At 40.3% G+C, this 14709-nt stretch overlaps 1 protein-coding gene across 1 annotated transcript in view; it reads left to right on the top strand.

Annotated features, from left to right (window-relative positions):
- The window catches only part of C2H6orf58 (chromosome 2 C6orf58 homolog), a 142584-nt gene extending 128216 nt beyond the window's left edge, over positions 1-14368 (top strand). The window contains exons 4-6 of the mRNA XM_077289411.1: positions 4338-4471; positions 6395-6633; positions 13385-14368. Of these exons, the coding sequence (XP_077145526.1) occupies positions 4338-4471; positions 6395-6633; positions 13385-13560 (549 nt within the window). The 3' untranslated portion in view covers positions 13561-14368. The remainder of the gene's footprint in view (positions 1-4337; positions 4472-6394; positions 6634-13384) is intronic.
- The last annotated feature ends 341 nt before the right edge of the window (positions 14369-14709 follow it).

The raw sequence follows: 14709 nt of genomic DNA, 5'->3' as shown, positions 1-14709 counted from the left end.
TAATTGCATCACTTAATAATGAGCAGATTTAAGTATACATGTCATATATATTTTAAGAGCCCGCACACAGCCACCTATATACAGTATGAGCCCTGACATAGTTCCTATATACAGTATGATCCTCCACGTAGCCTCTTCATGTACAATATAAGCCTTCACATAGCCCCTGCATACAGCATTAGCGCCCACATAGCATCTCTATATCCAGGATGAGCCCTCCAATCTAGTCTCCAATATAGAGTATGACACCCTACATAGCTTCCTATATGCAGTACAAGCCACCACATGGTCCCTACATACAGTAGAGCCCTCATATAGCTCCCTACATATAGTATGAGCCACCACATAGACTCTTCTAGAAACTGTACAAGTCTCCACATAGCACCCTGAGATACAGTACAAGCCCCCACATAGCACCCCTAGATACAGTATGAGACCTCACATAGCATCTTAAATACATGCAAACAACACATACACATATGAAAAAAAAACACATATTCACGTCACTCCCATTCTCGCTGGGCTTTACTCCCATTTCCAATGCACTGACTCGACGTGATGAAGTGACATCATAGCATCTGATAGCTTAGTCACACACACTGACTGGTGAAAGAAGGAGCTGGTGGCCCCCTGTCCGCCAATGTTTTCACCGCTGTCTGTATCTTGTGGTTGTGGATAGTGGTAATAGCGGACAAGGGCATGGTGCGGCCTGTGGGCAACTGTTTCAGCCCTTCGGCTGTCTCGGTCTGCTGACTGGACAAGTTTGAGGGCAAGATGAGGCCCGCAGGCTGCAGTTTTCCCAGCTCTGGTCTAGCACATCTAGGTTGAGGATTGAGCACATCGGCAGCAACATCTTCCAGCTATAATTCATTATATACCTGTATTATAGTTGTGTCCACCACTCAAGGTATGCATCTTTCCTTATTCTTCATTCATTTCAAGCCCCAACGTACAAAATCTATGTGTGCTATTCTCTGATTTCTCTAGCATTTGAATTCTCATTTTATTATAGACATTTTTTTGTAGTTTTTGATGTGGAGATATAAGAACAGTATACTATTTTCTTTCTTGAAAGCTAAAAAAAATTTTAATGGAAAAAAGATATTAATTTTATTTTAGCAATATCCTCAAGAGCAGATCAATATCTTTGCTTCTTTGAGACTTTCCTTCCAATAAATGTTAAATGTCAGAGTAAACGATGATCTTGTCTTAACAGAAGATAGTCAGTCATCGAAAGCATTTAGTAATGCTTTCTCTCCAATTCTTTTATTGAAGAGGTTTCTCCAAAATACTCATAGTCTAATTTTGGACTTCACTAATGGTAGTGTTAATAAAGCCTTAATCTACATAGATCCAAGAGGAAACCTTTTGCTGGCACCCAGTGGCATAACTAGAGTCTGATGGTCCCCGATGCAGATTTGGACTGGCTTCCTCATCCTGATTATATATATACAGTATGTCCCTCATACTGATATATATTTATTTATACATATATGCCATTATGAGGGACATATATACCAGGATGGAGGATATATTAATATATATGTCTATGTCCTCAATCCTGGTATTTATGTCCATCATCCTGGTATATATATATCCCTCATCCTGTGTCCAGTCTGGTATATATCCCCCATATATACACAGGTGCTTCTCACAAAAGTAGAATATCATCAAAATGTTAATTTATTTCAGTTCTTCAATACAAGAAGTGAAACTCATATATTATGTAGAGTCATTACAAAGAGAGTGATCTATTTCAAGTGTTTATTTCTGTTAATGTTGATGATTATGGCTTACAGCCAATGAAAACCCAAAAGTCATTATCTCAGTAAATTAGTATACTTTATAACACCAGCTTAAAAAATGATTTTAAAATTTGAAATGATGACCTACTGAAATGTATGTTCAGTAACCGCACTCAATACTTGGTCAGGGCTCCTTTTGCATCAATTACTGCATCAATGCGGCGTGGCATAGAGGCAATCAGCCAGTGGCACTGCTGAGGTGTTAAGGAAGCCCAGGTTGCTTTGATAGCAGCCTTCAGCTTGTCTGCATTGTTGGGTCTGTTGTCTCTCATCTTCTTCTTGACAATACCCCACAGATTCTCTATGGGGTTAAGGTCAGGCGAGTTTGCTGGCCAATCAAACACAGTGATACTGTTGTTTTTAAACCAGGTACTGGAACTTTTGTGAACAGGTGCAAAATCCTGCTGGAGAATGAAATTTCCATCTCCATTTTACGGTATATGGCTCCATCCATTTTCCCATTGATGCAGTGAGGTAGTCCTGTGCCCTAAGCAGAGAAACACCTCCAAAACATAATGTTTCCATCTCCATGCTTGACAGTGGGGAAGGTGTCCTTTGGGTCATAGGCAGCATTTCTCTTCCTCCAAACATGGCCAGTTGATTCAATGCCAAAGACATCTATTTTTGTCTTATCTGACCACACCACCTTCTCCCAATCACTCTCAGAATCATCCAGCTGTTCATTGGTCAACTTCAGATCGGACTGCACATGTGCCTTCTTGAGCAGGGGGACCTTGCGGGCATGCCTTAAACCTTTAGAGCATAATGTGTTACCAATGGTTTTCTTGGTGACCGTGGTCCCAGCTGCCTTGAGATCATTATCAAGTTCCTCTTGTATAGTTTTAGGCTGATCTCTCACCTTCCTCATGATCAAAGATACTTCATGAGGTGAGATTTTGCATGGTGTCTCAGATCGATGTCGATTTGACAGTCATTTTGTATTTCTTCCATTTTCTTACTATTGCACCCACTGTTGTCTCCTTCTCACCCAGAATTTTGCTTATGGTTTTGTAGCCGATTCCAGCTTTGTGCAGGTCTATGATCTTGTCCCTGACATCCATATAAAGCTCTTTGGTCTTGCCAATGTGGTAGAGATTAGAATCTGATGGATTAATTGAGTCTATGGACAGGAGTCTTTTATAGCGATGACTATGTAAGACAGCTGTCTTTAATGCAGGTAACGAGTAGGAGCGTCTAACTAATCTGTAGGAGCCAGAACTCCTAATGGTTGGTAAGGGATCAAATACTTATTTCTCACTGCAATATGCAAATACATTTATATAATTTATACAATGTGATTTTCTGGATTTTATTTTTGATATTCTATCTCTCAATGTTAAAATGAACCTACCCTTAAAATTATGGACTGTTCATGTCTTTGTCGGTGGGCAAACTTACAAAATCAGCAAGGGATCAAATACTTATTTCCCCCACTGTATGTATTTATGTATATATATATATATATATATATATATAAAAAAATATATACTGTATATATATATACATATACTAGATTGTGGCCCGATTCTAACGCATCGGCTATTCTAGAATATGCATGTCCCCGTAGTATATGGGCAATGATGATTCCGACTGTGCCCGTCGCTGATTGGTCGAGGCAACCTTTTTTACATCATCGTCGCCATGGCAACCATTATGACATCTACGTCGATACTGTGCCCGTTGCTGATTGGTCGAGGCCTGGCAGCCTCGACCAATCAGAGACGCGGGATTTCCATTATGACATCATCGTCGCCATGCTATGCCCGTCGCTGATTGGTCGAGGCCCAGGCGGCCTCGAGCAATCAGCGAATGAATAAACGGGACAGACAGACAGACAGAAAAACCCTTAGACAATTATATATATAGATACATATACCCATCGTGGTATATGTCCTTCGTTCTGCAGCTGTTCGTTAGAAAAGTAGAAGTCATAGGGCCCCATAACAGAAGTATAATGCACTCCCTATAGCAGGGGTATATTCCTCCCTATAGTATAATGCACCGGCCACAGTCCTCCATATAGTATAATGCACCCCCGTTTAGTATAATGCACCCCACATAGTCCTCCATGCAGTATAATGAACCCCCCATAGTCCTTCATATAGTATAATGCATCCCATAATCCTCCTTATAGTATAATGCACAGTCCATAGTCCTCCATTTGGTATAATTCACCTCATAGTCCTCCATATAATATAATGCACCCCCCATATTCCTCCATATAGTATAATACACCTTCATATATAATGCACAGACCATAATCCTCCATATTAGTATGTTACACAGAAGGGTCTGTGCGCCCCAATACACTTCAGCTTATTGTGCGTCCGAAGACACACATCCAGCTGAAGTATTTGCTGGCATCAAAGGGCCCTCACCCGCCAGTCGTTATTCCCCTGCTGGCACAATAATGACTTCTGTAATATATACTAGATTTTGTATTTGGATTGTAGTAACTCGTATAGTAAAGAAATGCTTATTTTCCCACAACATAAATATGTCTAACATTTATTTTGTTTTATTCTAATGCAGTCGATAAAGTCAATAAATCAAGTTTCTGACATTTCTGTTCCACCATTATCCAAAGAAGAAGACAATGCATTGTCGTATATGTGGAAGGCTCATGTTGAGTCTGTTTCTGTTGCACTTCCACGCTGCTCACCAAGGTACAGTGGCTGAAAAGCAAAATTGTTGCATAGCTACTTGATGCCAGCCTTGTTTTTTTTGCAGGTGTTAGGTGTCGAGTTCCCGCCGCTGCACGGGGGGAATCTCGAACCATGTCCACTGGGGTCTCCCATTCTGGCTCAGGCTGATACTGTGTGACTGGTTTCTGCTGCCTTTCCAGGCTCTGCCTTTGTAGCCAGTACTGATCAACAGCAAACAGGTCTTTCTGGGACTAAGTGCCGCTTTCCTCATACTGAGCATGCCCATGGGACGACCTCCCATTGGAGGTCAGGGGTCACATGCTCAGGTCCTGTTGGGGCTCCTATTGGAACGTTTGAAAGATCCCGGAGCGCTACTTCTATAAAAGGTTCCCATGGCCGCTTGGCCATGCGCTAGTATAAACCTGATAACGTGTGTGTAGATGAATGACTGTCGATGGATGAAAGCTCCTTAATCATTCTTATTCCTAGTGTTGTTGACTGTTCGCGAATGGTAGAAGCTATCTAGCGCCCGACAGTGCTACCTGCGCACCTAGCACACGTTACAGTGCCTTTTGCAGTGCCCGCTTGTACGGCACCGTGCGCAATCAGTGTGCTTTCCTGACAGCCTGTCAGTGTAGGGTGGGAATTCTTGCTTGGACTCTGCATCTGACTCGGGGCTTCCTCAGGCGCGGGCTCAAAAGCCACAGAGGGTCAGAGTGAGTTCAATCACCAGATTAGTGGGGGTGATTCATAGGGATCCCACTAGTGTCTTGCAGCTGCATTCTGTGTCTGTTAACAGGGTGCAGCGTATTTGGTGGCTCTGTGAAGCAACAGAGTTCGCTACTATTCACACGGGGTGAAGTCTAACCCACGTGTGAGCAAGTGTCCATCCGCCATTACTCAGCAGCAGGTACCATCTCTGCACGGTGGACCCCGGGCTGCGAACGCACCTCATATCTACCTCTTTATTATTTGGTGCATTCCTAGCCCTAACAGCAGGTGTTGTATTACTTTAGCGTTTTTTAAATAATACAATATTTTGTGGAAATATCTTAAAATTATTTTTTTTCTTTTGCCAACAGCAAACAATCATGTTAAATTTCCACCACTATGTTAGCCATAAGAGTTGTATTTGAAACAGAATCTTAATGTTTTTTACAACTTCAGAAAAATCCCTGTCCCCGGGCCTTGTTTATTTTAAAAATACCCTAAACAAACTATTATTTACTCAACCTCCCCTGGTCCAGTGCTGAATCTTTACCGCTGCCCTGCTGTCTGTAATAGTCTGCAGTGCTGACATCATTTTGACAATGCGGCACCAATCAGTGAGCTCTGCAGGTCTGCTCGACTAGAGCCCCTCACATCCCACTGAAGGGCTGCTGCATTGTCAATGTGCTAGTAAGATACACCAGTAGCAGCAACTTGGACTTACTGCGGGTCCTGAGGATGGTAAGTAAAGGAAGTTTGTTTCTTTTAAACAAACTGCGCCTGGAGATTGGGACTTTCTGAGACTGGAAAACGCCTTAAGTAGTGATGAGCAAACGTGCCAGATAAGGTGTTATCCGAGCAAGCTTGGGTGCTAACCGAGTGACTTTGATATGCTCGAAAAATATGTTTGAGTCTCCGTGGCTGCATGTCTCGTTGCTGTTAGACAGTCGCAACACATGCAGAGATTGCCTAACAAACAGGCAATCCCTGCATGTGTTGAGGCTGTCGAACAGTCACAAGACATGCAGCTGCAGAGACTCAAACATATTTTTTGAGCACGCTGAAGACACTCAGCACCCTAGCATGCTCGGATAACACCTTATCCGAGCACGTTTGCTCATCACTAGTCTTCAGGTCAATTTTTGTATTCAATTTAGAAAGCATTAAAATATTTATGAAGTAATATTCATTGTTAACCCTGAAACACTCTGACTTAATACTTCTATATCTGCACAGGTTAAACTACAATTCAGAACCAGAACAAAGCTTTGGTTTGGATTGGGCAATGACAGTTGATTTCATTGCAGCGACTAACTTCCTGACTAATCTTGAGACCACGAATGATTTTCAGACATTTTTGCCTAATAGGATCCTAGTTAAAGGTGATAAAGCTCCAAACATTCCTGACTTCTCAGCACAACAAAATAGGGTTCTGTTGACATTACATTTTCTTTATAACTCCAACAAATTTTCAGGTATGTTCATTGTATATATTTTATACAATTAATATATAATGCTGGTGTCCAGTAATGAAATATTTAATACACAAAGTTATATTCGCATTTCATAGATAATACATTTTGAATAATTAAAATATATGCTGCAATATTCATTATGACTTGTAGGAAAAGAGAAACTAATCCTTGGGCTGCAGTTCAGTTTTTACATCTTTCAGATCCCTTCCCCCAAAGCCACAGCCTCATAGCAAGATCACCACAAAAAGCGTGTAAAAGAAACCATAATAAATGTGGCGCACGACATGTGAGCCTTATTTCTGGCTCAGTTTGTACAAGATATGTAGTGCATATTGATTGGAAGGTTTGCCCCTTGATTTTTTTACTGTTCTGCAATAATTACCAAAGTGGGCAGATATTACATTAAAGTGACTGTAATTTGTAAAACTCTTGTGCACACAATGCATTTTAAACCCCAGAATATCCTAAATTTCACTCTTTGAAATTGGGAAAAAATATAGCCTAAAGTACTGCTTGTACTGCTCACTCAGCAGTCTGTACAAATGAAAATGCAGCTTTCCATACATATACAGTAGATGCTGGATCTATAATATAACGGCAACCACAGAAAAGTGAAGGTTTTCTATCTCTTCTTTTAACTAATGTAAAAGTTTTTAAAATGGGAAACTGAGGCCCCAATTTATCAAAGTGTTTACACCAAAAAACTGGCGTAAAGTACTTTGAAAATTCACAAAAATTTGTACAATGCAAAATTGCATAAAAATATTGTGCCTTTTGGAGTTTCAGGCTGCTCCACCAAAATGAGCAGATCTGGGTAGGATCCAATGTGGGTGTAGCTTGGCCGTGCCCACCTATCAAATTCTTCTAAATTGGCAGCATTTCTTATACCAGAAATGGTAATCCAGTTTTTAAAATTGAATAACATTTCTGGCAAGGGGCACTTTATTAATAAGAATGAATTTGATGCATCTTATTCCTGCATGCCCCTTATGAAGACTGGCGCACGAAATGGCAGTCTTAATGAGTCGAGCCCTTCATTTTTAAAAGAAATAATAGTTAAGATGATTTTGTAATACTTTAAAGAGGACCTTTCACCAAAATTTCTATGTTGAACTGGACACACGGTAATATGGTGGCTACAGAGGAGAATAAAATGGTTTTTTTTTGTTTATTTAATTTCACTTTTCCATTGGCATCTAATGAGTGGATGCTATCAGACGATTTTCACTGGGGGTGTGTGCTTCATCTCCCTGTATGAAGCTGACCAATCATAAGCAGGCAACAACACTCAAATGAAAGAAGAACACGTCCACCCTAGTTTTGGGATTTCTCAGTATGCAAGATGTGTAGAGACAGACAGCTTTGATCTCCTGGTCTAATCTCCTGCATTAGTCAGTGTGAGGGAGGGGCATGGCAGCTGAGTTTAGCTGTGAGACTAGATGTTCTATCACCTCTCCTGATTACTGACATGTGTTAGTAATCACCATTTTGAAAACACACTTTTGCCCAAGCAACTTGTAATCACTTTGCAGTGCTACGAGAGGATGAAAGCTAATAGAAAGGTTGTAATGTGACACAACTAAATTCAACTGCACTACCTTTCCCCCCATTGACTCATGTAGGTTGTTAGACAAGGAAATCAGAGCTGTCTGATATACATCTCATGTCTCATCTCACTTACTGAGAAATCTACTCTAGTCTATGCTGGGGGGCATGTTCCTTTGAGTACTGCTGCCTGCTTATGATTGGTCAGCATCATAAAGGGAGAAGAAGTATGCGCCCCCAGTGAAAACTCTCTGATAACACCCTTTTGGACATTACAAAACCTTATTACGCTCCAAATACTTAGATTTCTATTATCTCCATAATGTGTGTGTAACCTATTGCAAGTTCAGTTCAATGTGAAACATTTTGCGAAAGTTCTTTCCTAAGTAATGCTGTTGATTTTGGTTCACCACTGATTTCCAGATTAGACTATGAAGCAAAGGAAACCTAAGAGTATGTGCACACAACATCATTTTCAGTCAGATTCTGCCTGGAATCTGCCTTAAAAATCGCTGCAAAACTTCCAGAAAAAAACCCAATACTGCTCAACAACATAAAAATGACATTTCTGTGCACATGTTCAGTCATGTTCATTCTTCGGGTGGCTTCATTTGGGAGCTGCCCACCCTTTATAGTTGAAAGTGTAGGGAAAATACGTCAATGGCAGAGCCGCCATAAAAAAAAATAGCAAAACCCCTACTTTTTTCCTGAAATGGCTTCGCCTAAGCAATCCTTGAGGGCCTCGCAGTCAGAATTAAGATGCTGTATGCACATTTCCTAACACAATTATTTAAGCTATCAAAATCTAAAGTCACATTTGCTCAAAGTTTTGTGTCAGACTTCTAATCACTAAAACTTTACTATAGTGCCATAGTTGTAATAGTTTTCTATAGCGTTCTTTAGTTCTGGATATGAATGATTTTTCAAAATCACAGTGTGACATCTATCCATAAGTATCAGAAGCTAATTACTACTGGATTTCCCTTTAATTAATTTGTTGCACACTTTAAATAGCTTAAGAACAATGAACAATATAGTGGTAACTTCTTCTGCTTGATGAAGAGACTTCTTATTCTTTTCTTCACATCCTGTGGTGACTGAGTGTAATTTGTGATGAACTCAGCAAGTCAATTACCACATTTTCTTTGTACTTGCAAAAATAGTAGTATTTTGGCTTAAGAAATAAGATTCAGTGTACAATGTAGCTGTCACATGCAATTTTTAGGAAGATGTACTATTTACAATTTAAATGGCAAAATAATTCTTGCCAAACTTTATGTACTTTGATGGATAATTGAATGTAACGATTGCTGACTTAATATTACAAGATTAAAAATTGAATGCCTTCACTTCAAATGTAATTTTCAGAATTGATGTAGTCAAATATGCTTGTGTCAACTGGAAACTTTATGTTGGAATTATTTGCAGAACATTTCTATGCAGGTGTCATTTCTCTTAATGTTCATCAAGGTGCACATGAAAGAATATGTTCGATACATGCTCTGTAAATTGACACAGCCTCTTAAAGAAGTGAACTGGTGCGAAATAATGGTGCAGCCATATGTAAAATATGGTAATATAGTGGAGTCATATGACAAATTAAGTACTTCCTACAGCTTTCTTTGTACAAACAGATCAATACAATTAGTTCTGTAATTCTGTAATGAATGGTTGCTTCTCCTTACTGAATGATATTAAGTTGAAGTAGAGTCCAAGTTTCTCTCCAAATATTCATGCCAAAACATCAAGTGCCATTTAGCTAATAGCACTAGAGATTGATATTGTCTATAGTAACTGTGTCCTTTTGGCATGCCTACTTTAGAACTTTAGAAGACATAGATCAAGAATTATTTTGAATAACATTGTTAAACGAATTTTGCAGCAAATCAAAAATGTAGCTAAAGAATCTTTAAATAGTAATCAATGACAGCGAAATTTTAAGCACATGGTCCAGAGGCCGCTCCATGTCCTCTTCAGCCCCTTGCAATATGATCTCAGGTTATTGACAGCTTACCATGACAGCTGGAGGCCTGCAAAGGCACCCGTGGCTGCCGTGTTTGCACTCTTATGAAGCGCAGCAATACAGTGATTTTAGGTATATACTGCAATACTGTGGTATCACAGTATATTGAACAAGGAATCAGATAAGATTTTGAGTGAACTAAGAAATTAAAAAACTTTTCAAAAAATCTATACATATATATATATATATATATATATATATATAAAAAGGAAATTTTGAATCACCCACTTTTTCCTCCTTTAAAAATAAAGAAATAAATTAAACAAAAAATAACTCATTGTTATTCTGTAAAAGTCCGATCTATCAAAATATCAAATAAGCAGCTACTTGGTGTTTGCTGGAGCTCCTCATGGTGTTGACCAACTGGGCTGCAGGTAGCCACCAGGTACCACTTTTGGTAGGCGCCGGTATTGCAGCTGCCGATACCAGGGGTTGGGTTTGCTGACACGAGGAGACATGACCGAGGTCACAGACTAGCAGAATATGAAGATTGACGGACTGTAAGGGTACTGTCACACAGTGCAATTTTGATCGCTACGACGGTACGATTCGTGACGTTCTAGCGATATCCATACGATATCGCTGTGTCTGACACGCAGCAGCGATCAGGGACCCTGCTGAGAATCGTACGTCGTAGCAGATCGTATGGAACTTTCTTTCGTCGCTTGATCACCCGCTGACATCGCTGGATCGTTGTGTGTGACAGCGATCCAGCGATGTGTTCGCTTGTAACCAGGGTAAACATCGGGTAACTAAGCGCAGGGCCGCGCTTAGTAACCCGATGTTTACCCTGGTTACCAGCGTAAACGTAAAAAAAACAAGCAGTACATACTCACATTCCAGTGTCTGTCCTCCGGCGTCTCAGCTTCTCTGCACTGTGAGCGCCGGCCAGCCGGAAAGCGAGCACAGCGGTGACGCGGTGACGTCACCGCTGTGCTTTCCGGCTATGGCGCTTACACAGTGGAGAGAAGCAGAACGCCGGGGGACAGACACCGGAATGTAAGTATGTACTGTTTGTTTTTTTTACGTTTACGCTGGTAACCAGGGTAAACATCGGGTTACTAAGCGCGGCCCTGCGCTTAGTAACCCGATGTTTACCCTGGTTACCCGGGGACTTCGGCATCGCTCCAGCGCCGTGATTGCACAGTGTGACCGCAGTCTACGAGGCTGGAGCAATAATCATACGATGCTGCGACGTCACGAATCGTGCCGTCGTAGCGATCAAAATTGCACTGTGTGACAGTACCCTAAGACCAACTTGAATATTGAAGATAGGTTCTTGCCCACACTCATAGATATCGGGAAACAATTCTAGAGTCGGCCACACTAGGACCAGGGACAACAGACACTGGCTGCACTGAGACCAGGAAATCAGGTAATTGAGTACAGGTAACGCAGACGTGATTTCAGCTTAGGATACCATCTAAGCAGTCACAGGAACATGGACAAATTATACTAGGTTAACTAGAACACATGATACAGGAATAATTATAACAGACTAGGGATGGGAGACCTGGCAACATAAAGTTACAAACACCAACACCACTAAGACAAACTATAGAGGTAGCTCAGGCACCTCCCTTTTGTGGGGTGTGTCGTATACATATCTTATATACAAGATGCCTCCCAGCTATTGGCTGGGAGACAACTTGCAGGGAAATACTTTAACTAAATACCTCCCAGCTGACAGCTGGGGGCATTTTACTATGCGTGCATGCTGCACCTTCAAGGGGTGCTGAGGGGATTTTGTATGCACGCACAGTGGAAAAGGAGACAGCTTCTGAGGATGCTGCTGCTGCCGGGGTGGTGAGTAAGCCGGCGTTTCCACAAGGTGAGAGGAGGAGAACATGCGGAGGCACAAGGAGAAACACCATAGAACCCCACCCCATTATGCCCCGTCTTCTTCAAGCCCCTGAGGACTCCTTGCAGAGAAGTTGAAGCCAGATTTTTTCTCCTGAGCTCCCACAACCTCTCATCAGTACTACGCTCTCTCCAAGCCACTGGATGAAAGGTTACGTCTCCCACCTTCTTCTTGGCCAGGGTGCGTCTCACAGGCTGGACATCCTCGGAACAGAATGAAGAAGATTTGGAAACAGGAACCATAATTTGCTAAGTCTCTCTTAGTCCGGTAGGAATAGCTGTCCCCTTGGGAGAAACAAAGATGGATTGGGACTCCTGGTCGGTGGACAATGGAGACTCAGAAGATGCCTTCGCCTTGATGTTGTCATCCTGCGAGCTCCTGGAACTAGAAGATACCTTCTCAGGGTCTATCTTCACATTGGTCTCACCTATTAATTACAGCATCTACAGAGTTAAACTGCCAATATCAACTGTAAGATGTAAAAAATGAAACATAAAGTAATACTTACTCATCTCACTTCCCCTCCGCTCATCACCACCCACTATTCGGTCCTCATCACATCTTCTTATCACAGCCACGAGCATTGAAATCCTGGGTCTTTTTACACTAGGCTGGGACTTCTTGTTCTGGTGAGGTCCCAGATGGTTCTGCACATGTGCATGGAATATCATGGTCCACGATGAGACCTTATGCTCAGGATTTCAGCGCTTGTGAAAATAGCATGAGGATGCATCCGTACTAGAGGCTGTTAGGAGCAGAAAGATAAGTGATTAGGTGAGGATAAGTATTTTTTATTTTTAACCGTTTAGACTTGGTGAAAACAATCTGCATTTTGGTGATTATTGATTTTTGTAATAGAATTCAATTCTACTTCATAAAATTCTCTAGTTAACAGTCAACTTTCTACATCATGGTTTCTTTCATGTGTGTTAGTTTAAGAAAGGTGACAGCTGTATATCCTTTTTGGTTCAGGAGCAAACACGGGCTAAAAAATACCAAGTTTATAAGATATAGCAATTAAATTACATTAGTTAAGAATTGAATATATGGTGTAAAGGAGCCTTGAAGTAAATTATATCACATGATTCAAATGATCCTAACCATCAATTTGCATGGAAGGACGAGATCCTGCCACGTGTACAAGATACATGTTCCTATTATGCATAAATTTGGAGACTTGGGGGCCATCAAGACGAATTTCAGGAGGAGCCTGTCACATTGGCACATTCTCTTTACAGGAATTAAACTAGTATAAGATATTATTATGCATATTAATATTTATAGAGATAATATGTGCATTTGCTTTCCCTTTTTATTCAAAGGTGGTCTTATATTACGACTCTGGAGAAAAGCCATGTGTTCTGAAAAAGGAAGAGCTGAAGGAAGAAATCTTCTCTACAATATGGTCCATGACCCAAAAATGGTGCCACAGACAATGATAAACATTATCATACCAATGGCTTCAGCTTGTGAGCAGGCAAAAAGCAGGAAAAAATAGAGCCATTGTATTTACCACTGTTACATCGTGAAAAAGCCTAAGTGACACTCTTGATGTTGCATGCAATGTTTCTAATTAGTTATTCTTGCTTAGTTCATTCTATACTTTTTAAGACTAATCTAGCTGAGAATACAAATGAGAACCCAATTAATTACTCGTTCAAGTCATTAGGAGATTGATATAAGGCCAAGTGATAACTGGACTGAAGCAGCACTTTGCACGTCTTTCCACTTCGCATAAAGCAAAGGATCAAACTGTAATAGAACAAGTGTTTTTGCCTTAAAGACTGCGTATTATTTTCCTCTGATTTAATTGATTAGTGCTTTGTCAAATTGCAAAAAGCAATGCCATTAAGCCCACCTCAATAATATGTAACGATAAGACCTCAGCCAATGCCAGGGGATTATATGAGTTGTATGAGTTGAAAAACAATTATTGTTTTCTGTTCCTTTCATTGCATCTGAGTCACATACTAGATTTGAGAGCATTGACTAATACCACAAGTACATTGCTTAGCGAATAATTAAAGTCTTTACAACACTACTTATTTTTTCACCATAACAGGTCAATTTCATGCTTGGTGAGTGTACTCACTGCAATCAATTTTTTAGTCTATAATTATATTTTTAAATTTAGAAGACAGGAAAAAAATAACAATACACGAAATGTCTGGAAGTTTTGACTAAATATGCTTATGACCTTTAATATCTATAGATTCAGCTTTAAATGACTGTGTCACTCACTGGGTACACTTCTAATATAGTGTCATTATGTAACAGTTTTGAAGGGAAATAAAGTAATGAGGTATAAAGAAGTCAGTTTCTTTCTTTAATTACTCGGTTGATAGATCATAGTAATTATATTTTAACAGATATCATGTATTATAATCTTAAAGTAATTACTGCAGCTGCCAGCTGTTTAATAATTAGGTTAATTCATCGAAATAAATGTTTTGCCATAAGCAATATTTGTATAATTAACAACACATATACAGGCAGATTAGATGGACAGTGCAGCATCTGCAGAGGATCCTAATGGCTGCATGGTAAAGGGATTGCTGTGTAATTTGGCCACAGCTGGGTCATTACTTGGTATCAAAGAGGCAAAATCAATAAAGTTCTTGAGGTTGGAAAAGGTGATACATATTTA

The sequence above is a fragment of the Ranitomeya variabilis genome, chromosome 2 (assembly GCF_051348905.1).
Source record: "Ranitomeya variabilis isolate aRanVar5 chromosome 2, aRanVar5.hap1, whole genome shotgun sequence".
In the NCBI taxonomy this organism is placed as follows: domain Eukaryota; kingdom Metazoa; phylum Chordata; class Amphibia; order Anura; family Dendrobatidae; genus Ranitomeya; species Ranitomeya variabilis.
Note: the sequence above shows the minus strand (reverse complement) of the source record. Positions and strands in the feature narration are given on the sequence as shown.